The sequence below is a fragment of the Euwallacea fornicatus genome, chromosome 25 (assembly GCF_040115645.1).
Source record: "Euwallacea fornicatus isolate EFF26 chromosome 25, ASM4011564v1, whole genome shotgun sequence".
Lineage (NCBI taxonomy): Eukaryota > Metazoa > Arthropoda > Insecta > Coleoptera > Curculionidae > Euwallacea > Euwallacea fornicatus.
The window spans coordinates 3270292-3298134 of NC_089565.1; the positions used below are offsets into that span (position 1 = coordinate 3270292).

General features: G+C 33.1%; 1 protein-coding gene across 5 annotated transcripts in view; it reads left to right on the forward strand.

Annotated features, from left to right (window-relative positions):
- LOC136346860 (uncharacterized) overlaps positions 1-27843 on the forward strand; it is a 169932-nt gene that overhangs the window by 63198 nt on the left and 78891 nt on the right. The window contains exon 1 of one of the 5 annotated variants that reach the window (XM_066296354.1): positions 19402-19705. The exons of the other annotated variants lie outside the window; for them this stretch is intronic. Coding sequence (XP_066152451.1) covers positions 19661-19705 — 45 coding nt within the window. The 5' untranslated portion in view covers positions 19402-19660. Of the gene's footprint in view, positions 1-19401; positions 19706-27843 lie in introns of those variants that run through there. 5 annotated transcript variants of the gene reach the window in all.

The following is a 27843-nucleotide window of genomic DNA, read 5'->3' on the forward strand; positions in this document are numbered from 1 at the left end:
GTTAAATGCTTTGTGTTCGATTTACGCGGACAAATGTTATATTTTTAAGAGCAAATCGGCTTTTTCCATTTGTTTAAATTTATTATAAATGCAGAACAAATCCCAAAACTGTCTCTCTTGATTGTCGTGGGTTGGAGGTAGTTCATGTTACAGTTTCCATAATTTTAATTCGAACCTCATGAAATAGAATTAATTATCAAGCGACTCCCATTTGTCTTGAACACATGAAGAAATACAAGGTGGTTCCTAAGGGTGTTCTGATATTTGACAAACTGGATTATTCTAAAATAAAAGTGTTACATAAACGTATGTTCTAAACTGAGTCGGTTCCGATCTACAGGATGTTAAATAAAAAGCAGTAAAAGGCGTGGACAACAATTAAAAGCAGCATGAATTTGTTTTGTTTTATCAACTTTACCTTTTTAACAAATTTGCCATTATTTTTAGCATAGATTTTCAACGAGACACATTTTATTCATTTTTTCAATTTTTTTCCATTAAAAAAATATAAGAAACATTTTTAGTGTATTTTGAATCGGTTATTTAAAAAAATGTGTCCAGTTTGGAAAATATCAATGGCGTCCCTCCTATATTCCTGTAAAAATTAACATGGTAATTCCTACGCACGTCTACGATTAGAACATTTTTCTTTAAATTGAAGAGAAATGTAGTTTGAACTACTATGTAGGTACACTGAGTTTTAATAAAATATATTGTGTTGTTTTTTTGAAAATATGAAGAAAATATTGTATTTTTCCTGATATTTAGCCCTCTGTATCTTAGAAAAATTTTATTTTAAAACATACGTTTGTGAACTATAACATTTTCGTTTTTGAACAATCCAGAGAATCAGCACCTTAAATATCGGAACACCCTTAGAGACCATCCTATATTTCATATGCCACAGTAAATTGTGAGATCTATTTTCTAGCCACTGTCGAAGAACATCAGCTTAATCAGTTTAAGTTAAAAAAACTGCAAAGAAAGAATCAGAAAGAAGAAGAAAAGTGAATCTTATTTTGCAAAAGTTTTAATGAAATTGTTACTTTTCTTTGCCATATACATGAAAAAGAGTACAATTTCAAGTGAGGTCGTCAGGAAGAAAAGCAAACTTTCTTTTTGCAATGGTTTTGATAGACTCTGGCTTTCGTCAGCTATTTTTTCCTGGGTCGTAAACAAAAAAATAAATACAAATTCAAAAAGGATATGATGCAGAGAAAAAATTAAAAAAAGGGATTTTTATTTAAATTCTTCAATGGTTAGAATCATTTTTAATAAAATCGCAGCAACTGTTAGCTTTGCTATTCGTATCTCGTCCTTAATAGTTTGTAACTGCTCCAAAATAAGACGACGGAAGAAAGGATCTTCTTTCATTAATCGAAGAGCTTTTTCAACGTTTGCGAATTTTGACAATTGAATGTACTAAATTTTTGCAATGTCTCAACCGGACTCAACGCTTCGCTTTTTAATTTCAGTCGCAAACTGTTTGCATTCCAGTGCATTTGTCAAAAGACGAAGTCGAGATCCGTAAACGCGTCATGCCACACACAGTCTGTGGCTTTACGAGATTCTATTAAACTTGCCAGACCTTTCACGTTTAATTACATTGCAGATTTGCAAAGCGACTGCATTTTAAGCCGTTGTTGTGTTAGGTCTATAAACTGCGGTTTTAGCGGTTAATGCCTGTTTGTACAAGCTCGTAAATTTCGAGCATAGTTCTAAACATTTGCTCTTTCAAACTGTCCAACAATGAATGGCGCAAAAATCATATTTGCATTCTGTTTGAACTGTTTATATTGACATATCGAACAGATAAAATTGGTTAGGTTTTTTCTTTGTCCCTTTGTGCCCATATGCAATGAAAGGTTTAATTTAGTTGTGAAGATTTAAAATTTTTAATTTCTTTTTTTAATAAAATGCAATTAAAATAATACTATGCAAAGACCGTTATCTTCTATACAGGGTGTGTCCTAACAGATAGCATAACTTTAAGAGGATTTTCCCTGGGTCAAAATAAAAAACTAAAAGTTCGGCTGTCACATAAACTATATTAGATTCTTACTACTACTTATTAGAACTTACCTTTCAATATAGCGGATTTTCTAGACGTAGACTGAAATCAAATGAGTAAATCAAGGTCAAACAAATTTCTGCAAGATCGACAACTACCCTCTGAAACTAAGGGTTTTTTGCTTACAATATTAAATGAAGATATATCAATTAATAACTATTATATATATATATATATATATATATATATATATATATATATATATATATATATATATATATATTTAAACGATTCCAATTACAAAGACGATAAATATAGTAATTGCCATTTATTCTTAGAAACCATAAACCATATGACGTGTGATTACAAACTTTTTACCAATAGTGCCTATTTTAACAGGTATCATTCACGAGCAAAAGTAATCCACTAGATATATCCGTCATTTCGGCAATAAATAATATTATTTTTATTTACCAGAACCGGTATTGGAAATCACACAGTATAAATTAGATTATTATCTAGGAATTCACTCAGGTAAGGCAACTACCCATAATAAACCCGACATTGCATTCCAAGACAAAACATCGAAAACTAGTTATTTAATTGATGTACTGTTTCCATTGAATCAAAATGTTCGCAAAAAGTTCAAAGAAAAAGAGTCAATATGATGAACTCTTAATAGATGCAGAGAGACTATGAAAACAGAAGATCATACGGATCATCCCTTTCATAGTGTCAGCAACTAGCATCATTCAGCACACGTTTATAAAACATCTTGACGAACTAAAATTACGACGGGATTTTATTCATTGAATAACTCAAAAGGCAGTCGTGCTGCATATGTATAGCATCGTGAGATCACTTCTCAATGAAAAATAAGATTCCGCTCAACTTGGCTGTTGCCTGTTGTCTGGAAGAAAACTGCCTGGAACATCAAGCTGCAAATGATCAGTATTACTCTTCGAAGAAAATCATGATGATGAAAATAATTACCATAGTGATAATGATGATGGTAATGATGATAGTAATGATGATGATAATAACCATAATTTTGATAGTTAGAATGTTCAATAATTATTTGGCAAGTAATCAGCAACGGCTGCAAATAAAATACTGTAACATCTAATCAATTAACGCGAGAACATTATTTAAAGTTTTTCTCTGGGGACACATCCCTTGTCAACCCTTGAGTAAAAAAGGGCGGCAATTAAAACATGTGCGGTTCGAGTTTAGTCCCGGAATTCGATGTTTTAGCGAAATTTATTGTTTGATTAAATTCGCCTTCTGTTACATGCTAATTAAATTGGCATTTGGCGACAAAAACTCGTCTAATTGGCAATCCATTTAATGGACCCTTGGCATATTTTTTGCGCACCCTGGTGAGAGATCTGACGGGTCGCGATAATTTATTTTGTCACGGGATATTGTTCAATTTTCGAAGCGAATGACTAATTAACGAAGATTTTTCATTAATTTTTGAAGGGCCAAAAAATTTAGATTCTAAGTGAACATGTTAATTAATTTTGATGAAATGTGATTTTGAAGCGAGTTTATTGGCCTGCTTTAAAAATTTGAAAATATAAAGTCTGGCTTGGGTTTCGTCTGGTTATCTACCCCTTACTGCCCGGCGACAAACTCGCAAAATCAACATGTAGAAAGGGATAAAATTCGCCATTTGCATGCGGGCACATATTATACATTTAGCACGGGCATGGGCCCATGTTTCAAAATTTATTTATTGCCGGACACTGGGAACAAACGAAGAGTAAATCCTGGTTTATTCATTATTTCTGCCCTCTACGCATCAGATTATGATTTTGAACATTTATGTTATGGCCGTAGTTTTAGAATTTTTCAATTAGAAACCACGTTAAAGTGCAATTTCATATTTACAATCAAAGTAACAAAAATCCAGCGTCTCAAAAGGAGATTTTTGATTAGTTGAGTAAAGCTCAAAGCCATAGCTCCCTAATATAATATTTTATTCAGAAAAGTTATCTTATGTCTGAAGTCGCTTATAAATTTTCGGTCAGTTTGTCTGATAAACCGTGTAGGAGGTAGGAGCGATATGCCTTTTTTATTTTATAGCAGCGAATTTGGATTTATGATGTTGTTTTTTGAGTCACAGTAAACCTTTTTTTTGTATCCATATTCATATCATGTCTTCAAGGTAGTGCACAAATGATGTTCCTTGTTACCAACCATGGTATTATAAGTGTTACCTGGCCGTAAATAGACATATTTTGTATTCAATCATTGACCATAATTTTCTCTCTCTCTAAGTCGTGATACCGCGGGGGCGCAATTGAATGAGAATAGTCGGGGCTTGCTCATGATATCTGTGAGAAGCCGATGCGATAAGGGGGCCGGAGCACTGGCGTAGGAATAGCTTCATTTCTGTTCGAATGAGGCCCAACACAGAGCAATTGATGGGCAATTTTCAATTAATCCTAACGAAACTCAGAGGATTGAGTGGTCTTGAAGATGTAGATTAAGCATTGAAATCGGTCGAACGGGAAAATTGTGAGAAGCTTCCAAAGATTGAGAAGTTTTGCGCTTGGACGGCTCCCTTCATGTCAAAGCAGTTAAAGTCTGTTTTTCAGTCCAACTCGTGGTTTTTCCGTTACAGATAACATAATGTGTTCGACTAAAAAATTTAAAAAATTGTCTGGAGTTTCTTTTATCTATTATTTATCTCTCATATTTCCTTCAAAAATTACTTGAATTTCAAGTTTAAGGAAAAATGTTGCCAAATTTAATTATTTTTTCACTTGGAAATGTTTGAAAAAGCAGCAGATAACCTAATAACAGGTTTCGGGCGGCACGCGGTTTCTCCATGAAAATTGCTAAAATTGTCTATCATCAGATGTCAGTTTGATTTTATTTCGTTTTAATTTTTTATTTTTGAATTTGTGTTGTCTGCTACATCTTGAATATCGGAGTGGTATTTTAATGAGAACGTTTACGTTGGAAATTCCGTTATTTTAGCGATACCATTGTTGGAGTGATATGGATCTATACCGATCGAGGTTTTGAAGCATTGAAAAAGCATTTTGACCACCTTAATTTCACAATAAAATTTCAAAAATTAGTACTAACTTGACCCCATATATAAGCTACTTTTTAATTCTACATGGTCCTACATCAGAGTTTAAACGTTAAAGCAACAAAACGTTCAGCTTCGTAAGCCTCAAGTATTTCGGGTGTACAAACAGAATTACTTACTTTCACATTCCACATGAACTGAAAAAGGACGGATAGAGTAGCAAAAACGCCCCTAGGGGGTCTAACAACAGAGTTTTGATTTACCGCTTTACTATCTATATGCAGCCGTTCTATTATAAAAAAAATAACAGGTATGTTTTGTCTTTAGTTTGTCAAATCCGTTCAATGCTGACCAATAATAACGTTGAAATTGCGTCGAAAGGTAACGTCAAAGGTCTATGACCTTTTAAGTTTTTATAGTGTCGAGATATAGAAGTCATTCCTTGACGACCGCAGTGCGGTGTTCTTACACAATAGATTATTTATAAAAGCCTTAAGGCACCTGTAGCTCGCAACACTCCTTATTTCAGGTAAATATTTAGCGCCAAAACTGAGAAATTATTGCCCTCACTACTGAAACTTCGAGGTTCAAACACCGGGGAAATGAATGTATTTCGGAAAGTTCGTATATGTGAGTATAAGTAAGTGAATGCCAGTCTTGTCATGTAAGTGTATAGGGTGAAGATGATTTCTTTGAATAAAAAAAATTAAATCATTAAAATTGCCATTATACTGGATTGCTCAGTTATATTTAGCGAATGTCTGAAATAGACACAAAACTGGGCCATGTCAGAGTGCCTTTTCATCACATAGACTAATGGAATCCTATTATACTTTGATGTTGATTAAAAAATATAATCTCTACGTATTTCATGGAATTAATTCTGCTAATACGTTTTGGCGGCCGTAAAATTGACGTGACAAACGGCATTTAGCGGGGCTCAAACCATGTTGAAAAATTGGTACGCCCTCAAATTACCAGAAAGATGATTTTACGGGGCTTATGTTCGGCGTTTACTTTTAAAGTAATCTTGAAAGCTTTGCATTTTTAATGCCTCAAACAGGCCACATATTTATGATATTTCGCCAACAAAATTAAATGGATAAGATGGAAATTTGCATTTTATCGGCCGGTGGGACCGGGCGGGCCGAATCAAAATAAAAATAAAGAAGTTACAGAATTCTTTACCTAATAAGCAATCAAAGAAATATGTTGAATTTCGATAAAAATTTGTTGGTTTTATGTTATTTTCATTCTGAAAAGTATAGTTTGTAGTTTGAATCTTTGCATGTGCATAATATATACGAATCGTATGTATCAAATCAATTTAAGGTTAACATAAAACATGACCAGTGGCGTCTCAAAGATTTTATGTTTCTGATTAAAAATAAAAAAAGCTGATATAACAAAGGTAGGTAAAAAATGAGGAGATGAAGAACTATCAATTGATGAACTAAATACCAGAAAAATAAAAACTAAATCACGAATAACTGTTCATAGTTATACGCACACAATGAAATCATTAACATATATTGTCACGCCCCTGCTCGTGCTAGAATTCTAACAAATAACCAAGTCAAAAACATTCGTTCATACACAATCTTTATTCAACCCTACTATCACTGTCATTATTAATTCGGGCCCATTAGGCTAGTCTGCAGAAGAGATATATATTATCTCTGTCTTTATTACTTGAATATTACGTTTCCCCTACACATTCTAGACACGTACGTGCCACCTAATTCGATACACACGCAAAGATCCAAATTACAAACTACATATGTCCAGAAATAACTATATAAAGGAAGAAAAATCTTAGAGGCCCAACTCTCCAATTATGGATGTGATTAGAAAATATATGCAAATTGTAGTGATGACAAAGAACGCATGAAGAATGGATGTTTTTGAGTTTCTCCATTGCGTCTAAAAGTTTGTATTTATTACAATAATATATAAGGTGTTCCTTCGCCGGACTGACCATAGGAAAATCCATATAAATTTCAATGTCATCTAATATTATCTTCTGTGTTCGTTTAAGGATAAAACTTTTTAGATTTTTTTCAAAGTCTTTTTTTGAGGAACTCGCATATAAAACATGAAAAATGCTCTTCGCACCATTTGCAAGATAATTTGTAAAAAAATCTTCTAAAATTTGCGAACTTATATTGCTACCCGGATATTTTCCTCAATTAAACCGTCAGCGGCAGTCACGTTATTATCTACCGCGACATTATGTAAACGAGTTTTGTCAAAACGACTCTATCTTTATTAAAGACTCTTAAAAAATTCCTTACACAGTAGCAGAAAAAGTAAACATAATTAAATGGTACTACATTAAAAACAGTTGGGATTATTTGAACATGTATTAATTTGGAAATAGAATTAGGAATGTTTATTGTTTACTAATACTGATAAATAATACATTGTTTTGTTACTGGTGATTTAATTAAGGAAAATATCAGGGCAGTAATATAAGTTTGCAGATTTTAGAAAAGGTTTTTACAAAATATCTTGCAAATGGTGCGAAGAGCATTTTTCTTTTTTATTTTAGATGCGATTTCCTCAGAAAAGAACTTTCAAAAAAGTCTAATACAATTTTGCCCTTAACCGAACAAGAGAGACTATATTAAATATTATTAAAATTTACATGAGTCTTCCCATGATCGGTCTGGCGATGCAACACCCTGTATAATTAATATTTGCCGTATCCATCTACATCATTACTTAACGATGTCTCACTAGGGGCAAAAGCCCCTATGAGGATTCGATTCAAACACTCCCAAAACAAGAACATAAAACCTAAAATGTTTTGCATGCCTATAGCTCCATCGCCCCATTTCCGGATTTTAGGGACAGACTAATATTAAAGCCTCCTGGTTTATTAAAGGCAGTAAAATTTTTATGTTGTAATTACACAGCGCTCATATATTTTATTATGATACTACTTCTTATAAATCTACGGCATGGCAAAGGTATTAGAAATGTTGTTAGCGATCGGATAAGCTCCTACTAAAAGACATTAAGGAGTTACGAGTTTTTTGTCCAATAACATAGGAAAATAAAAGAGAACTGTAAATCTGGATTATGATCCTTTTGATTTGGGAAAAGACAGGAGATCTCGCTCTGACTCTTCTTTGAAAACTGCAAATGGCACAAACATCATCTAATACATATTTCTACTTAGTACCTCTTAGTTCCTTTCTTGAGTTGTTCCCATCTTACGTAACATAGTACCATTTAATAGCCTGTAAAGCACAACGGTAATTTGTTACTCTCTTTGCTTTTAAAATTAATCTGTTTCATTCGTGTTAATTGCCTGTGACGTAATGAGCTTATACCGAGAATAGAGTGTATACATGCAGAGTTAACGAACAAAGTAAATAGTGTTGGTATTGATAAGGAAATTCTGCACTCATTTTGACTGACATGGTAAGCAATTTGCTTAATTAATAATTAGGCTGAGGTTTGTTTGATGATCCGTTAAAATCTCTGCAAGGGATATTTATGGCCTGATTTGTAATATGTTAAAATACTTGGGAAACAGAGGAAAGTGACGCAAAGGGTGATTTAATTAGACGTATTCTCATCGAAATGAGAAATGTATTAGAATTTTTTTCTGTTCGAGGTTTCTCGAACTGGGTTTATAAAGTTTCAGGGACTCAGATCATGTTTATTTCCAACTATGTGTTTAACAATGTTTTTCCGTCTTCACTTTAAACAACACTATTATTTATCGTCTTAAATGAGTACGAAGTATGTTTTTCCCCTTTTTTTTTTCTAAAACAGTCGAATGAAAATTTAATAATAACATGTATATGGCTCATTATTTACTTATTTAGTTAATAGGTCATAACGTCACCTCCGTCGTTGATTCGTTATGATTTCGCATCATTGCTTTTATGCTTCACAATGCGTATTCTTTTTCTATTTCACATTTAATTTATGCTTAATGTACAGGGTCTGGCAACAAGATTGAACGGTTTTCAAAATTTGCTTACCAGGTAAAGACAAATAGTCATATTTGTCAAAATGCCATTTCTTATTTCTGCCAGCTTGACAATTAAGTGTGTTATGGCTAATTCGGAAATAAAGTGATGCGTTTTTATTTTAAGTGTTTTATTACTACGCAATCTGTAGTACTGACGCAAAGGCGCTTCTCCAAGGAATTTCATGTGCCACGCCGTGAACGCAATCAAACAAGAAATACGTTTCTAAAATGGGTAACGTGTTTTAAAAAAACAGGCTGCGTTGTAACAAAGTTTTTTGGTGGTACTCGTACAATTGGTACTCCAGAAATTACTGAAAGGGCCACGCAATCATCTCAGCGACGTCCGTTGTGCTTTGCCTCTAGAAACATGAGTGTGTTAAATATTTCGTATCGAAGTGTTAGACGCATTCTGTTTGAAGACTTACAGTACCATCCATTTGACATACAGATTGTTCATAAGTTGAATGACCTCGACTGAAAACCCCCTTTACGTTTTTGCACACAAATGTCAGAACTGTTAAATAACGATCGAAATTTTCTCAGTGGTCTTATCATATTAGACGAAGCTCAATTTTATCTCACTGAATACGCAAACCAACAGAATTTCATTATTTTTCATATGAAAATTCATGGGAGCCGCATGAATAACGTTTTAACAACCAAAAAGTGATAGTGTAGTGTGGAGTATCCGCTTTTGGCATAATCGAATCATATTTTTTTAAGGAAGACAACCACACCGTTATCGTTAATTCTGACCGATATGTTATGATGTTGGATACATATGTAAATTTAGAACTTCAAACAAAGGGGCAAAATATTTTATGGTTTCAACAAGTTGATGCTATTGCTCATACCAGTAGGCGTAGTTTAATGGTTTTACGGCAAATACTCTTACTTTACCTCATATTAGGATTTGATGCTATTCCGTGGCCCCCAAGACCTCCGGATTTGACAGCACCAGATTATTTCCTTTAAGGTTATTTAAAGGCAAAAATATACACTACTCGTCCTTAAACAATACAAGGCTTAAAATATTGGATTAAGAAAACGGTAAAAAGAATTGACCAAAATTTACTTCAGAACGTGTTGGAAAATTTTAGGAAGTGACTGCAAATGTATGTTAATGAGCATGGCGGACATCTTAATAATATAATTTACAGACATTAAGAAATTGCCAATAATAAAGTTCAGGTTTCAGTACCGGTTGTTTAAATCATTACATTTACATATTTTTCACAACATGCTTTTTAAAATCGATAGTTCAATCCTGTTTCCGGACCCTGTAGATAAGTTTAGTACAATTTTATTAAAGCCAGTAAAATCTAGTAGTGAAAAACAACATACGGGGTGCGTTTTGCGAACTCCGCCATTGGCACCTCGATTATCGTAAGATATACAAGCTCGGTTGCATTGTGGCAAAGTGTCATATAATTATGCGACAATCAAATATGGGGATCATAAGAAAAACTACGGTTACACTTCATACTCTAGCAATTTGGTGCAATAGAAGAAAACTGACAACACTGTTTAAAACTAGTCTGACAGAGCCTTAGGAATATTTCGAGCAAATTCATTTACAATGTGTTGTTTCCAATCCATAAACAAACATCGAAAAAAAGAAAATTTCAATTTTAAAAGTATTTGTAACACTAGGAAATTAAAAACTATCCTTATACTCTTTGCGGCAAGTTTTCCCTAATTCAATCAACCTTGTACCTTTTAGCATAACCGAGACCCCAATGGTGGGGTCGTTAAGGGGGCCCCTGGATACACCGCGGTTGTGAAATATTTAGACCCTCACGTCTTACATTTTATTTAAATTTGAAGTTCGGATCGTTAATATGTACTACACAATCTTGATGCATGATATATTCTTTTACGAGACCAATAATGAAAATTTGTACATTTCCTAACGGTACATCAACGGAAACCCTGATGTGCCTCTCGGAGGCTTTCTGCCTCTTCCTGGTTCTTTATATTAAGAACAGGAAATTGAATTCTTACAATTCAATAAGCAATACCTATGCTTTTGTCGTTTCAGATTTAATTTTCGTTTACATCAGTTTCGTTATAGAAAACTCGACGACGAATAAAATATGGCTCATGTTGCCGATTTTCCTGCCACCGAGTGAAATTTTTAACAATTTACCGTTGAGCTTTATTAGGTCTGCAGCTTTCTATTCGAATATACGACTAAGCATATCGAGGATTCCACTACTTTTCCCTTTGGGGAAAATTTCCTTATTTTAGCTTTGATTCAGTTGAAATTTTCCAGTGTCTTTGACATTCAACAAAGAGTAGGTAATATCTCTCAAGAGTTTTACAGTCTCCATGTCAAAGACCCTTTTATGAACTATCTGACACGTAGATCTAATAAAATAAATTCTCCTGTTCTCTACTTGAGCGAGCTTTTCGTAAAAATGTTCCCACATTAAGCGCGGCAATCAAAATGTCTGATGATGAGGTGGAATTAGTCCGACAATTTGCCTAAAAAGAAACCGTGAGCCTCGGAATTTTTTTTACCGCTCATTTCTCCTACAACAATTATTTGCCGGTATATTGTGTTCTAGATTAAATTATGTGGTGTTAAAAATTAAGCGGAAATAAACTAATTAAAAACAAATAAGTAGATTCCGCAATTAATAGTGATTAAACAGAGCAGCCAAGTAGAATCTAATGCGAATGGCTTTCATGAGAAGAGTGTTTGCAAAAGTTAAATAATTACAGCCGTTCTTCAGATAAATTTGTTTGAATTGAATAATTACAGCAGAGCACTTGGTAATACTGTTACCCTAATGCTCTTTTAAATACTTCTTAAAGAGCTTAGACGTCACTGACACCCGAAAATAAATTTCTGTTCTTATTTTTATTGCTGATATAAATAGTCCTCTCTGAGCGTTTGAAATAACGAAATGCGCAATTAGTGAAACGTATATTTAGTACAATTTTTCGTCTCCCCAGGCGTTCTTTTCATTTTACTACCAAGAATCCTCGTCTTACTGAGGACGAAGTTGAACAATATTGCATACGACTATTATTAAGGATTTGTCTAGAGTTTCACAATTTCTGGCATTCTTAAGTTACAAAATATTTTGTCCGTTCGTATGTGGAGAACCGTTATGGTTTCAAAATAGGTTTATTCGCGTGGAAGAGCTCTATATAACTATATTCAAAGGATTATGCGATATTTTGTTTTAGAGGGTCCGCATACGTACATTGCGGAATCGCAACAGCGCAATTTTCCTGGGTCATCTAAACAAGCAAAATTTGATGTGATTTAGTAAACCCGAAGGACAAAGCTTTTTTTTAGAAATTCGTAGGTTTTTTGTAACAATTCTGCGTAGGAACTTTCTTGGCTCGCGTAATTTTAAATCATGTTTCATTTTCATGTTCTCTAACCAAACACGACTGAAGTTGTCACTGTAATCGCTTACCACCATTAACATCACCACGAACCATTTCTCACAATGCTCCGTGACTTTTCTGGGGTAAAGAAAAAATGCTTTTAATGATATCCGACCCAAACAAGTGCATTAAAATACGTGTAACCATAACTTATAAGATAACACACAGAGCTGTTAATAATAACCGAACCTCTTAATATGATACAACAGATGAACCGAAAATAAATCAAATTTTAAACTATAAACACGTGTATTCAAACTGATCCTCTTTAAAAAGACGGCTGGTTTTAAGCTACTTGGTATGAAAGGTTTAAAGCTTTTTGATCGTAAGCTGTTTTATGGTTTAACAGATAATTATGTTTCTCTTTCTGTTTCAGGTAAGCAGGTTCATCTAAGTTATTTTGGTAAGTAGATGAATATACGGGGTGTTTCAAAACTCTAGCATCAAACTTCTAAGGATTTTTCAGTGCAACAATAGAAACCATATGAGTATAAAACCCCGTGTTCGCAAATGTCTCCCTAAAGCACTAAAACCTTATGATGTATAAACACAGTTTTGGGTAAAAAAATATTTTATAAAGTTTTAGTTTATTTGTTTGTATAAAATAACACTACACTAATTGTTCAAAATGTTGTCTATAAAAGTTGGCCTTAAAAAATGTAGTTGACTTTGTATGAACTTTTGTTGGAAACCGTAAATTAACTGAAACTTTATTGAAAATTAATTCGCGATACTACTTACACCTTCAGAATTTTCCATTTTTTTTTAAATAAATGTAATAAATTGGCTCTATTAAAATTCCTAAGTTAATAATGTACGTTATTGAGACCCTTAGGAGAGCATGTAAATTTTATAAACGGGCTTAAATGTATTATTTTCTGGTATAAAGTGCAATGACGTAGAAATTTTCATATTAATTTGATCAAAAAAACAAATTTTTGCCAAACCATATGTAATTTTTGACATTTTTACTTTATTACACTGCCAACATACTTTCCGTTAGAAACGATAAGATCACGTTCATCTATATATTTTTTCGGCATTGTTCAAAATGTTGTCTTTGAGTTTAGTTTGAGTTAGTTTAAACGACATTGAATCGGCTAAGATAGTCCAATGCCGTGGTCCCCTAGGTCACCTGATCTATCACTTTTAGATTGCTTTCTATGGGGACATGTAAATTTTGTCGTTTATGAAAGGACAGTGCAAACAGAACAAGACCTGATTGCACGAATCGTTGCGGCATTTAAAGTCGTTCAAAAACTATGATCAAATTTCTAAGTTCCCAGAAACTATGTACGGCGTTTAAACAGGTACAATAAAGTTCACAGAGGTTATTTTCAATAATTAGTGTAGTGTTATCTTCTACAAATAAATTAAAAAGAGACGTACTAAAATTTGATGGAAATATTTTTGTACAGAACAGGTCTTAAAGCATCATAAGGCCGCAGCGCCTTAGGGAAACATTTGCGGACACGGGTTCTTACACTCAGATGTTTTCTACTGTGCCCTGAACGACTCCCAGAAGTTTGATGCAATAGTTCTGAAACACCATGTATATCCTTCACAAATAATCCCCATTGAAAACACTTGGCCTTTTACCTGGTAACAAAGTACCTCTAAAAAATAAATTAGCTCTGGAATTACTTGGCAAACAAAGTTGGCCAAATCACAAGATATAGAGCTCATCGTTAAACCCAATTTACTTGACATCAAGACATATAACTATTGTATCTCGTTCCACTTAGAAACACAAAAACTGTGTAGAAGTGGGTGTTTCAGAACTGTTTTTGTGCACTGCAGACCTTTTGTCTCCCGCAGGAGCAGCACAGCGAAAATGGGTCACAGATCTTCAGTCATTCCCCTTCACTATTTGGAGCTTTGCCAAATCTCTTTGCAAATCAGCGTTGCTCAGTCGAGCGTTGAGAAGTCACATTTAGTTCTGTCGCCGATTTTAATATGGAAATCCAGAAATCGGAGATTAGTCCTGATTTGAAATATGAGAAAATTGTAAAAAGTGATCATTCATTAAATAGCTTAATAGTTGTCGCTCAGAAGACCGATTTTTGCCAGAATACATCTGAGATAGAGCGAAAAAAAATTTTGATCCAAAGAGGTATGTAAATGTATCCAGATCATGTTGAAAGTGGTCCTTATTTTAAATTAAAAATTCGTAGTGAGCCCGAGTACAAAACAAATTTATGTGAGCTTGAATCTGCTACAGTGCTTAAATACATCTTTGATGTATCACAACTCAACAATTTTTAAAGGATATTCTTCCTGTTTTTCTAGTTATATTTGTTTTTTGGTCCTTGTCCTTACCTACTAATTATGTTTGGTACGCTATTGCTTTTACTGTAATTAAATGCAAAATTTTTCAAATTATAAAAGATATTTGCAGCACTTAATATATATTGAGTCATTGGCATATCACAGCATTTTTACATAGAATAATTTTTCAAATTGATACATTTTACATTTGATTTTCTTGTTGTCGCTGATGCTTAGTTGAGCATTGTATTCTATGCAACCCTCTTTTTACAGGCTTAAAATGAATATGTTTCGAGTTGAATAGAACTATGTTATCCCAGTGCTCAAAGTATAAATAGGTTATTGATGAATCATAGTGTTTTAGATCCAGGCATTTGCAAAAATCGTGTGTTCCATTTATAGTTTTTCTGATGTGTCTCAATTTGGAGGTACCTCTAATAGGTAAATTAAAAATGCCTGTACACTGCATAATATACACCAAATCATTGGTGTATCTCAATTGTGTAAGATTTAACAGTTGCCTTATTGTGGATTCTTGATTGGAAATTGTGTTTTGTATGTTCCTGATTTTATTGAATTCAAATGCATAGTTTTCAAACAACAATAATACAGAGTTCAATATATATTATGTCAGTGACGTTTAAATTTTCATGAATCCGGTAGACATATACATATTAGAAGATGATTTAATAGCTGATTTCGAATAGAAAAAGTCATATAAATAACGGGCCGTTTTTCAATGGTTTAAGACATTTTAGGTTATTATTATTTTATTTCTAATGACATTATTATATGTATCTTTGTTAAAGTTGCGATTTTCCAGTTTTATATACCAAAAATTGAGAAACACCATCTGAAAGAACTTAATATTTACCACCTGACATTACTTACACTTTGCTTTGATATGGTCTGATAACTAAATTAAAAATGTTTAAATCAGAAATAGTTTTTTTCATGTGCAAGGTGTCCCAGGGAAAAGTGTTTACCTTTAATATCTTTTCAGTTGTTTGTTAAAAAAAAAGCTAAAACACGTCAATTTTAATAGGGAAGGGGACATCATTTGACAAAAAAGTTGTTTGAAAAATGTCATACCTCTACCTCTGGAAACTACATCTTTTGAATTTTCAGGTTGGAAGAGGAATTGTGTTATACTCGATTTAAAAGATAATTTCATTTTCTGCATGGTCGACCTATTATTATTTATTTTTATACGTCGGTCTTGTAGAAATAAAACAAATATATTTAGTATACAGGATGTTTCCGTAGAAACGTGTAGAAAATTTCCACTTTTCTTTTATTTTAAAATTTGTTAAACATACTTCCGTTTTTTCTGTGCTTAAATGTAAAATTTTCATATTGTAGTGAACTTCTATAGCACTTGATAATCGTACTCTTACAATCATTGGCGTATCTACATTCTTTTTATCGAAATAAGGATTTTCCCCAAACACAAAGGAACAAACAACATAATTGAGGAAACCAAGAAGAAAAACAACCGAGGGGTTTTCCCATTGAAGCCACGATAAATTAATGGAAAAATCCAATTTTTCTAGACAGCGTTTGCCTGTTTTCCCTCCTAAAGGGGCCACGTGATAAATTATCATGTGAGATTGTTTTGCTTGAGAAAACAGCCTCACAACTCTCCATCCTGAAACGCATATGAAATGACCAGATGGGGGGAATGGTCAGCATTGGGTCTGATGACTATATTTTGGCTGAACGTGCACAATAGTATTTCGAGGCATAAAGAAAGGGCCGAATTTAGGTGCTGAGTTATTAAATGGCACTGCAAGGACTAACTCGTGTCGCTCTAATAGGAGTTGGCTAATAGTTTAAATTGTTTGCTCGAACAGTGGCACTTTGCAATTACAGATATGTGTTTGGCAGAACTTCGGAATTGGCATTCTGTTGGTATTGTGCGAGCTTGGACAGACTAATGCCTTCAAAATATATTGCGAAGTATTCGTAGTGGATTAGTCGATACTTTTAGAAACTTTCGAAAATTTTCCACTTTTCTATTCCTATTCAATATTTCTAAACATTTTATTCCACATAGGCCACCTAAAGCAACATCTATAAGGTATCTATAGACCAGCTATGCGGATACGTACATTTTCCGAGCTGCGGAATCGGATCCACAAAGTTCCCCAGGGAAGAATGTCACATAAATTTTATTGGATTTTGCTAATATGCATTTCGGAATAAATGCCGGAACTAGAAAGCCGATACTGACAGCGTACAGGCATGATTTATATTTAATACGTATACAGGATGTTATGGAATAAATGTTTGATATTTCACAGGGTGATTTTTCAGGTAATTTTAAAATTAAAGTTCTTGTAAACATGTGTCCCAAGTCGTTTACTTTCCAAGATAAGGGGCATTAAAGTTGAAAAAATGAACCACATATTCTTTGACACCTTGCAATCTAAGCTAATTTTATAAAATTTCGTATGCTGGTTTCTTTTGCGATGAAAAATTCAAATTTATCAGCGATTTAGTTGCATCTTCTAGACTGCGCCACAAGCGATAATTAGGAAACTTTTCAACAGCTGCAACGGTTAGCTAGATAATTAGCATGCATGATCAGCTTTAGATGGATTTTTCTCGAAAACCGTCGCTACCAGCGACGGCAATAAAATATGCTTTTCTTAAACAGACAAGGTAGAGAAGAAGATTTTTCCATTCCAAAGTGACATGCAGTGTGGCACAAAAAATTGCAGCTGTTTAAAAGTGTCTTAATGGCAGCTTTTGATCTCTTCCAGAAGTTACAACTAAAGCATCGATAAATTTGAATTTCTCATTACAAAAAACTCTCAGATACTAAGTTTCGTAAATTTATCTGAAAGAAACGACAAAAATAAGAAATACAACAAAGATAGGAGGAAGATATCAAATAATACATGTTTTGTTTTCAAATTTGATACACCGTGTCGTGAAAACTAAACGATCAAAAACACGTGTTTATAAGAACTTTCCATCTTAAAAGTGCTTGAAAAATCATTATGTGAAATATCGAAAGACTATTCGATGACACTTTGTATAGTGCATAAGGTCTGGAAAGTGCAGGTTGTTACAAAGAAGATTGTTAAATCAGTTTCAGTGGTTCAACTAGGAATAAGAGACGTTGAATTTGTCATTTTTGATTGTTCTCCCTAGCACAACATGTGTCACAAGTCGTTAAAACTATTTTATGCGACACACACAACTTCTTAGGGAAGCATTTTAAGGAAGAGTGTGGGTCCTCCGTTTCTCGCATAAGTGTTCATAAAAGTCCTCTCTCTATGGCCCGATAAATTCAGAGATATCCTAATGTGGTCCATTAAGTCCGCTGGGCCTGTTCCGGGAATCTGGGACGTGTTTGTGTTTACCCAAAAGGCGAGGGATCCGGTGTTATTGTTTAGTGTTCAATTTTAGGTCACTAAAGGTCTTTTTAATTTACTTCATACATAGAAATCGTATATACTTCAATAAGTTTATAATGGACGCTGAATTCTCTACAGTAATGTACAGGTCGAGTTAAGCATGGCTCACTAAATGAAGATCCTCTTTTTAACCCTTCTTGATGTTTCGATTTACAATCGCTGCTGCATATTAGACCCTGCAGTTTTTACTAAAAAAATATATATTAAAATTTTATAGTACTTTCTTAGGGCTGATTATATAGCAACCGTCAACGTTTTCTGGTTTCTTTTTTATTTTAGTCGAAGTGTCTAGAAAACCGAGCTTGCATATCATATTTTGTAATCATACCATTTATTAAGGAATGTTGTTCAACAACTGTACAGAGTGCTAAACTTCTAGGAAAAATCTTATTCGTAAAAAGGGTAAATGTTTGTTCATTCACTGATCAAAAGAGTAGACCTCTTTTTGAGTCTCCTCGTTACAATTATATCGCTTAGGGGACTGAGAGACAATGATATAACGCAATGACTGGATTTTTACATTCATACCAGAAAATTATTAATAAAGTAGTCTTGCACTTTGTTAGAATAATAATTGAAACTATTCTAATTTGACACGAAAAAATGTTTTCAAAATTTTAGTAATTCATGTTTGACCCTAATACAGGGTACCTATTTTTGGAGTTCAACCGTGGAGATCTTGGTAACCATAAAAAATGCGAGGTTTGTTAAATTTGAGGAAAGTGGAGGAATTTGGATCTTAAGAATCTCATCTGATCCATTGTCGGCAACCGTAATTATCTCGGTGTTTCTCATAGACGCAATGTTGGACTTTCACACTTTTCAATTCAGATTTTTCTTGATTAGTAATCCTGAGTAAAATGAGCAAGGCACTCTTCTCATTTACAAGTGGATAAATAACTATTCAAATCGTTAATTATTATGACTTTTCACCCAGTAAACTATGTCTTTCAAGTCCATTAGTGTCTTTTCAATCAAGACGCTTCAACACAGTCTAATATGACTCGATCTCTTACAAATTTTCCTCAACGTTCACCATTCCTTCCTAATATTTTTAACATCTGTCGGCTTTTTTTCAAAGGGACTCCCCCACAACAAGATACCAAACTCAGAACACCCGGTATGTAAGTTTGTCAGCTGTAAACACATAACATATTACATAGAATTATGTTGGAGCCCCGACGGCGCCCATGCGCCTTTCCACCCTCCTCTGAAGGGCCCGTTTGGCCGCGTGGCTTTCAGAGGGTGTTTTAACGTGGGGTTGATTGCATCACGGCGAATTTCCGGCGAGTTTCGATCTAGAACGATAGTGAAAGTTGTTTTTATTTTACACCAAGTTCGGGGGGCGTTGAAAACCGTTTTTACAGGCGTCCAGAAGCGTATGAAAGAGGGATTTTGTTGGTTTGGATAAGTGGGTGAGGACTGTGAAGCTGGAAACTTCTGTGGGTTAAGTGCCAAAAGGGACAAAATTTTTGAGTGGTAATTTTTTTGATACAAAGACTTGGGTTTCCTCATGAATGGGCGCCACTTTAACCAAGAGTTCTAGCCGTATTACTCCAAAAGTAAGTTGGGTTCTCGCTATGTGAAAATAGCGTTAGAGATACAGTCTGGTATTAAGTGTAGAGCAAGGCACTCACTGTAGATATCTTTATATAACTCACTCTCTGATGAATTTCGACAGTTTTAACTTGTTTTTGATGGCTTTCAGAGGCATCACTGGGGCTTCCGTGGCCAATTTATTTCAGTTATAATAATGGCACTTCCAGTTTAATTAAATATTTCAACCTTCAATACAAAATTGTTGAAACTTCGGAATAGTGGGAGGGTAAAATAAAAGGTGTTGATTGATTCACACTTTTTATAATAATTCCAATATTCCCCTGCAATTTATCAAATAATATATCAACTAAATCACCTTTACCTATCATCATAATTGATTTGTTTTTACCGGAATTTATGTCCCTCTATGAATTCAGCCAAAGAGCTACATTTTGCTCACATATGACACTGTTTGTTCATTCTGTAATACGTACCGTATATACGCGTTGATACATATTAAATCAACTCAGGGGTATCTTCTCCCCCAAGGTATGAAAGTGTAATTCATTAAATTGTGCGAATTTTAGGGGCATTAATTTGCTTGCGAATGCCATGTGGAAAATATTGACAATTTTAGTTTCGATGCATTAGAAATGTGTAAAATATATTTCGCGAATTGGTAATAATTACTCTAATATGTCTTTATCCTTGGTGAATATTGACAAGGAAAATTAAGTTCAGAAAATTTAGGACAGGAGGAGTCTGTTGATTGGAGAATTTCAGACTTGAGCATGTCAATAATGTTACATTCAAGGTGTTTCTTGTTGTACTGGAGAAGTTAAAAAAATCCATGGATTTTGCTAATTTCTTCTGTTGGAAAATTATTTAACCTACTTGTTTCAAACTCTAGAATTTACATTAAAAAAAATTTAAGTGATTTCACTATAAAATCAAATGAGAATCCAGAATTCATTTAGAACAAGGCTTCTAGTAAGATCATGATAGCAATATTCAAAAGGTTCTAACAGCACTTGCCTGCATATTTTGTCTCTCATAATAGTACATATGTAAGTATCAATCTAAAGCGCCCTCAGTATCACATGAAACTCTTTAAAAAAACGCCATCCATACATAGAAAATAATTTACGATGTTTTAAATAATATTTTATGAGGCACATTATGGGTACATTCAGAGATAAGCTTCGATAAAATAAGCGCAATTTCACGTTTTACCGAAGAAAGTGTAAAATATTATGCAAAAGATAGAATCCCAGATGATTAGAAAGTTTTGAGAAATCTGGTTTGAAACCCACATTTCGAAGTTTAAAAGTGTATGTCTTCGGTGGTTAAAAGCCTCTTAAAAACATTTTACCTAATTATCCATGCAACCATCTAGGGGTTAATTAATTTCAGTGAAATAGTCCCTGTTGTTCGACCTTCCATGTGTAATGCAATTTTATCGTCACACGGCCCAGCGTGAGACATGCATGCGAAAAAACTAAAATATTTTTATTTTGTTTTTCTCATAATAAAGCCATGCCGTAGTCGTTATATTGCCCTTTAAGGCCAGCTGTATGTGTGTATACGTTTTCCAGAGTTTTTATGGAATTGATATTAAGCACGCGTCACGCACACCCATTTTTTAGGTGGGTATATTGAATTAACCTGCCCGAGACCGCATATCCTTTTTGTATGGTAAACGATAGCCTGTTTGGTTTTTACGGCATAATTTCAAGTTGTCAGATTATTACGATAATGGCGTATTCTATGATCGGCATGCCGTTTTTCTGGGGGGAAATAATGCCGCAAATGATTCAAAAGGCATGCGAAGGCTGCACATTGTTGGAATTACCGGTAAAAGAAGCTCTGCATATTGCATAGATTGCAAGCTTTTAGGTAATTGATCACTTACGGTGTCTGCAAAAAGTGGAGAAACTTCTGAATTTTCTTTCCTACTTACGTTTGTGTATACTAATCCTTAAATTTAACGATGCACAAACAAATAATCAAACGAAAGATTTTTTTAAATATAAAAAAAATTAATATATAATAATAATATATGATAAAAATAAAAAGTTTATACAAAAGAAATTAATGTATTTTCTTAGAGGACATAAGTCCAAAAACTTGAATGAAAATTTACGAAAAATAAATTTCTTTTAATATTTGGTCGTAAATAAATACTTTGTTCTTTATCACTTCTACACATCTTCGGGGTATCGACTCCAACAAAAACTTGATTCTATTTTCAGAAATTTCACACCGGGGTTGTGATACAGCAACAAATAATTGATCGTTATTTGTAAATTTTTCCGAGTCTTTATGCTTAACTTCGCGTTCCAATTATTCCCACATGTTTTCAATACGATTTAAATTCGGGCTCTGAGCTGGTCATTTTATAACAAGCACTTCTTCTACTTCAAGAAACTCTGACCAATTTTGTAGTATGGTTTAGGTTGTTATCGTATTGAAACTTCCAAACTAAAAGTACAAATTCTTCGGCAAATTGTAACATCTTATTTCTTAAAATGTTCAGATATTTGATATCGATCTACAATTCCTTCTATTTTTATTAGTGATCCCATCCCATGATCAGAGAAGTACCCCCACACAAGAACTTTACCACCTCTATATTTAATAGTTTGTATAGTATACTTAGAGTGGTATTTCTCAATATTTATGCGTCTTACTCATTTCGTACCATCAGAGCCAAACATGTTCAATTTGCCTTCACTCGAACATAATGCTTGTTTCCATTGATTGAAAGACCAATTTAAATGTTCTATGGCAAACACCAAACCAGAATAACGATTTTTTTTTACATAAAAGGCTTTTTTACAGGTCTTCTGGTATGTAGCTTCCCTTCGCTTAGACTTTTTTGTAATAGACCTCATAAAAATTGAAGCATGCTGATATTCCTTTTTAATATCCACAGCAATTAAAAATAGATATTTCAAAAAACTTTTTAATTAATTTATCTGTAGTAGCTGTCGATTTTTTGGGTCATCCTGGTTTGGGTCTACTTGCGATTGATCTCGTTGCATGACACAATTTTATATCTTTGTTAACAACACTTTTGTTTTAATTTAACTGCCTTGTAATATCGATCTGCTTAACTCTCTTGCAATATTTTTTAACAATAAGATTTTTTATTAGATTTAACAAATTAATGTGACATTTTGACGACAAACTGTAAAAATACTATTCCAATATCAGCTTTTTTCGATGAGCAATATTTCTTCTATGCTAAAAACATTGAAAACTTCTCCATTTATGTCCCCATAAAAATAAACATTGTTTTATCAGCATTCCTTCACAAAAGTAATCAATGTTTTGGTTTTTCTTTATTAATTATTATCGACATTTAAACATATTAATATACTTGAAGTGCCGATAATGAATGTATTTATAGAGTGATATTTAAAATTAAAAAATTTCTCCATTTTTGGTCGGCACTTTTTAATAGCACTAGCTAAATCTCCAAGATGCTTTAGAGCGATGGAAAAAAAACTTTCTCTTCTACTTGCCTGTTGATGTTTCTCGGATATCAATGATTTTGTTCGTGATAGTAAAATATGGAGACAATATTTATTTTTATGTAGAATTATAATTTTTTTATCTGCAATTCTACATTTTGATTCTGTAAAAAGACCGTGCTTTATGCAATTCATACATTAATATGGAGTTGGCAATCGAAAAAAGAAATTGCAGTGAAAATGTTGATTTATTAAAAATTATTAGTTAGCTTAGAAATTCGAAAAGTTAATTGAAACTATTTTGATTGAATCTCAAGGTCATATTAAGATCTTACTAATTTTTAAAATGGTTTAAAGAAATTAAATATAAATCATAAAAAAATCACATTTCAGTACAATATTTTAAAATAATATTTCGAATAACCGACCAAAATCTAGGCTATCTACTTAAGGGATTTAACCGCTCCGGGACTTGTGAATATACGTAAACTTCAAGAAACTTTTCCAATTTGTATTTATCGGCCCTCGTTGCATACATTATAAAACTCCGAGGTTGAGGGAGACATGGAGTAGTGACATACAAGCCCATCAGGGAATAATATATCAAAGTTTTTGAGACAAAACTAACCCTCGAAGATACAAAAAATGAAAAATGTTCCGCATCACGTTTTGAATAACAACACAAGCTTACTGAGGTGTCACTAGGGGAACATACATAAATTAATGCAAGATGCGACTGAAGAATCAAAAATGAACATATGAGAAAATAAGATTTTCAGAAAGCCGAAATAGCAACAGGTCATGAACATTACTCGTTCTTAGGAATATTTTAATTTTGTGGAAAATATGTAGTTTTTCTAAAATTAGGATTAATTTAAAATAAATTTCGAAATAAGAAAAAAAGTAAAAACTTACCTATTTTGTCTCGTGTACATCAGAGACGATTTATCGTTTGTTTTTTTTTCTAAGTATATTTCTCTCTGAGTATTAAAAGGGCAGCGTCTCTGTTAAGTGAAATAAAATAATTGGCAACGTAGCTGTATTCTTCATTTCAAAGTCTAATGACAAATGACTAATGCAACTATTATTTAGTGAGTGAAAATGAGTGCTGCCAGGCACTTACTTATTTGCTTTCTCCTTTTGAGTTCAGTTTCACTTGCAGAATAATGATAATGTGACATTGCTAATTTCGTTTCAAAGAAACATAACAAATTGCCGGCTTACTTATCATTTACTAAATGAAACTAAATTGTATTATATTTGAATTTTTCGAACTTATACGAGTCAAAATTAATTTTACTCCAAATTGTCAAATTTGTATCTCTTTTAGATTCTGGTAAACTTTTAATGTACGGATTGGGTGAATAACCCTGTATATACACTTTTCAGTGAAAGGCAAACTGTACGAAAATACGTCATCAATCAATCACTTATTATTTATATGAGTCAAAAGGCTAAATTTATTTTTTGTCTTTTTAAGTTTCATTTTAATTGCATAATAAGCAACATATTATTGTGGAATCCTTAGGAATATACAATCCTTTTTACACTCCAAGTATGTATATTTTTTGAGTTCGTTGAACTGTTTGATTTATACATAATCCAAGTAGTTAATTGTTGAGTCCATAAGTAATAGAATTTTTTCGCACACCATGTATACTGTTGCTGAGTCCATTAAAACATATGACCTATTGGGCACTTCAAGTAGGTAGTTGATAAGGCCATAAGTACGTAACTGAAATTTACCGTTGTTCAAAGAATTGTTTTAGCATCTCCGTATTCTTGACTATTCACAAAAGACTTTCATAGATTTCTGCCAATATCTTGAACATTCATCGATTTTTTGGAACTTTCATGGATTTCCGGTTTGATGGGACATCAACTAGATTTGAACAGATGTGAGACGGAGCATCACATACCAGAACACTTTCAAGTCCGAATCCGTTTAAATTCAATTAATTTGCCCTAGTATGCCTTCAAACAGTATTTACTGAATATCTCATTATCTCATATTGCATGTCTTATGTCTCATGCATCTCTGGTGTATAGCCCATAATAGAAGATCGATATAGATGAAATAATAAAATTTGTTTCCATATGATAGTGATATATTTCTGTTTTTTCAAAATATGAAACATAAAATTGAACTTTAAAAGCAAAATCTGACAATCTCTTTGGTTCATTTATGATTAGGAATTAGAAAAAGACTAATATTCTTATGATATGATGAATAGATGATCCGAGTTTAGTTTAAAATGTTTGGCATTATATAACACTAATAAATACGATTTTATGTTAATAGAGTGAGACGCGAATATATGCAAATACAAGAGACAGTTTTCATTGTAAACAGGTAATTCTCGCAATTTAAGGTTGTACTCAGCCTAGACCCTTGAGAAACAAAATAGTTCATAAAATTTCAACAATGATAATACGGAAGAAATGTAGCACCAATGGTGGAGTTTAAAGAAGGGAAAAGTCTGAAATTTAATTTAAAATGTTTTTAAAGTTTTATGTAATGTTCATTTAAACATAAATAATGAAAATACTAACACACACAGACGACAACAGAACAAAATTTCACACAACATAAACATTAAAAAGACACTCAAGTATTGCGTGGAAAAAAATCAAGGTATATAGTGTGTATTTTCTATAATAACTACAATGTTTTTTTTTAATGACTGTGGTTTATTGGAGTTATGTGACTCCCAACCCTTAGTTATAGTCAAACATTTTGAAACAGACTATAGAAAAATATAGAGCATATTTGCAATACCATGGAAAAAAAGTTAATATTTACTTATGAAATCGCCTTTACACTTCAGGGGAAATTTAACAATTTTCTTCTGGAACAAAACAAAATAGTTTACTCTATAATCTAAATACCGAAGTCCATAGGTTTTATGATTCATAAGGGCCGACCAAAACTCCTAATAGAGTTCTGATCGGCCTTCTGACAATTATGTTCATTTATCTCTTAATGCTTTTGTCTTAAAGTTCAATTTAAACTTTTCACTTCTCCGTCTGAAAGTTACCCGCGTTTCATTTAATCCGAAAAAAGCCCAAAAAACCACTCTCACTTTCCTATTATCCTGCATTTATTGAGTTTGTTGAGCTCTTGTGTGCTTATTCTTAAAAAAAGCACCACCATTAAACGATAATTTGGCCTCTAAGAGTTTCGTCAAAAGGAAGGTTTATTAAAAATGTACGAGTTCCATTTTCCTCATGGGTGCGTCTTTAAGGGAAATCTTTTAGGTACAAAGGAGGGCGTTTTTGAGTTCCGGATGTTTAAGAATGAAGGAATGTGTGTATAAACTTTTATTGCCAGTTCAAAGTAAATGTTTGATCTCTTTGGTTTGACTGGAGAATTGAGATGATTCAAAGATTCAAGGAAAAGCGTAGAATTAATTTTTTAAGACAATAAATTGCCAAAACGACCCTCCTGACACCGATCCCCGACTTCACTTACAAAGGGTAAATAAATCTAGAAATAAGGAAAAGGAAACCACCAGCACCGCGAAAGATAAACACTATATCTTTTGAAATTGACATTGGGCTTCTCTTCGCAATGTAAATTTATCTTGAATTATTCATATAATTAGAATAAGGCTCCTGCGAGGCTGCTTTGTGCCAGTTTTCCTGTTGACTCTCGGCAGGATGGCCTTTTCCTACGGGGGCTGTCATTCTCACAACAGCCCCAACTTCTTGTTTCAAATCAAGATTAAATGTGAAATTTTTAATTTTCTTTTGGGTGACATAATGGATTTAGACCTAAGGCGAGTTTGCTGACAATTTAAGTTGATTTTATCACTGTCTTTCACTAATAAATTTAATAATGTTTTAAAGAGAGACATTTTAAGCTTAAGATTACCTACACCTTTATTTCTGCTGCCTAAAGCTCTACTTCTTCTTTATAGCCTTCGAAACTTGCCAAGTTTCATTAAAACAAAATTGTTTATTTGTGAAAGAAGGACTTCTGAAATAGTTCTTTTTTGGCAAGTTTTATAACAGTTAACCATTCAGAAATGGTTTATTTATTTCATTTTTGTCGTAGTCTCTTAACATAAAGTTCTTACTCCTTTTCTGCTCGGCATTGATCGATGGCTTGCAAAATTTAGATTTTACAACAGATATTTTTTAATATATTTCGACCACCGAATCAATTCTAATGAGAACACATTTGTAGGATTTCACCAGTTAAGGATGGTAAAAATTGAAAGGAAAAATTTACGAAAGCAAATTTTTAACAACTAGTTTTTCTTTATTACGGAATTCAGTTTAAAATTTCTTTAGAAAGTGAAAAAGGACCAAATTTCTTCCCTTTCAATAGAGCCCTGGTACTTACTCTTAGATGACACTTTGTGTCCCTAAAGAAAAATTTGCATAAATCAAAGAAATCACTTAACATGCCATATTAAATATATTATTCACGAACCCAATTTTCAATGAAAACAAAGGATTTTTTGAAATTTACGAAGTGAGAGAAAAAAGAATTTCGTATCAGTTTCCTCCCTTTTCTACTATTTTCATGGAAATAAAAAGAATTTTTCTAAATTTACAAAGTGGAAAAGGTGTAAATTAAAAAAAAAAGTGGATTTTATTCTGGCATGTAGCATTTTTGTGGCTCTTTGAGTACGACATTGATATTTGCGAATATGCACTCTGGAAAGTTATTTAAAAAA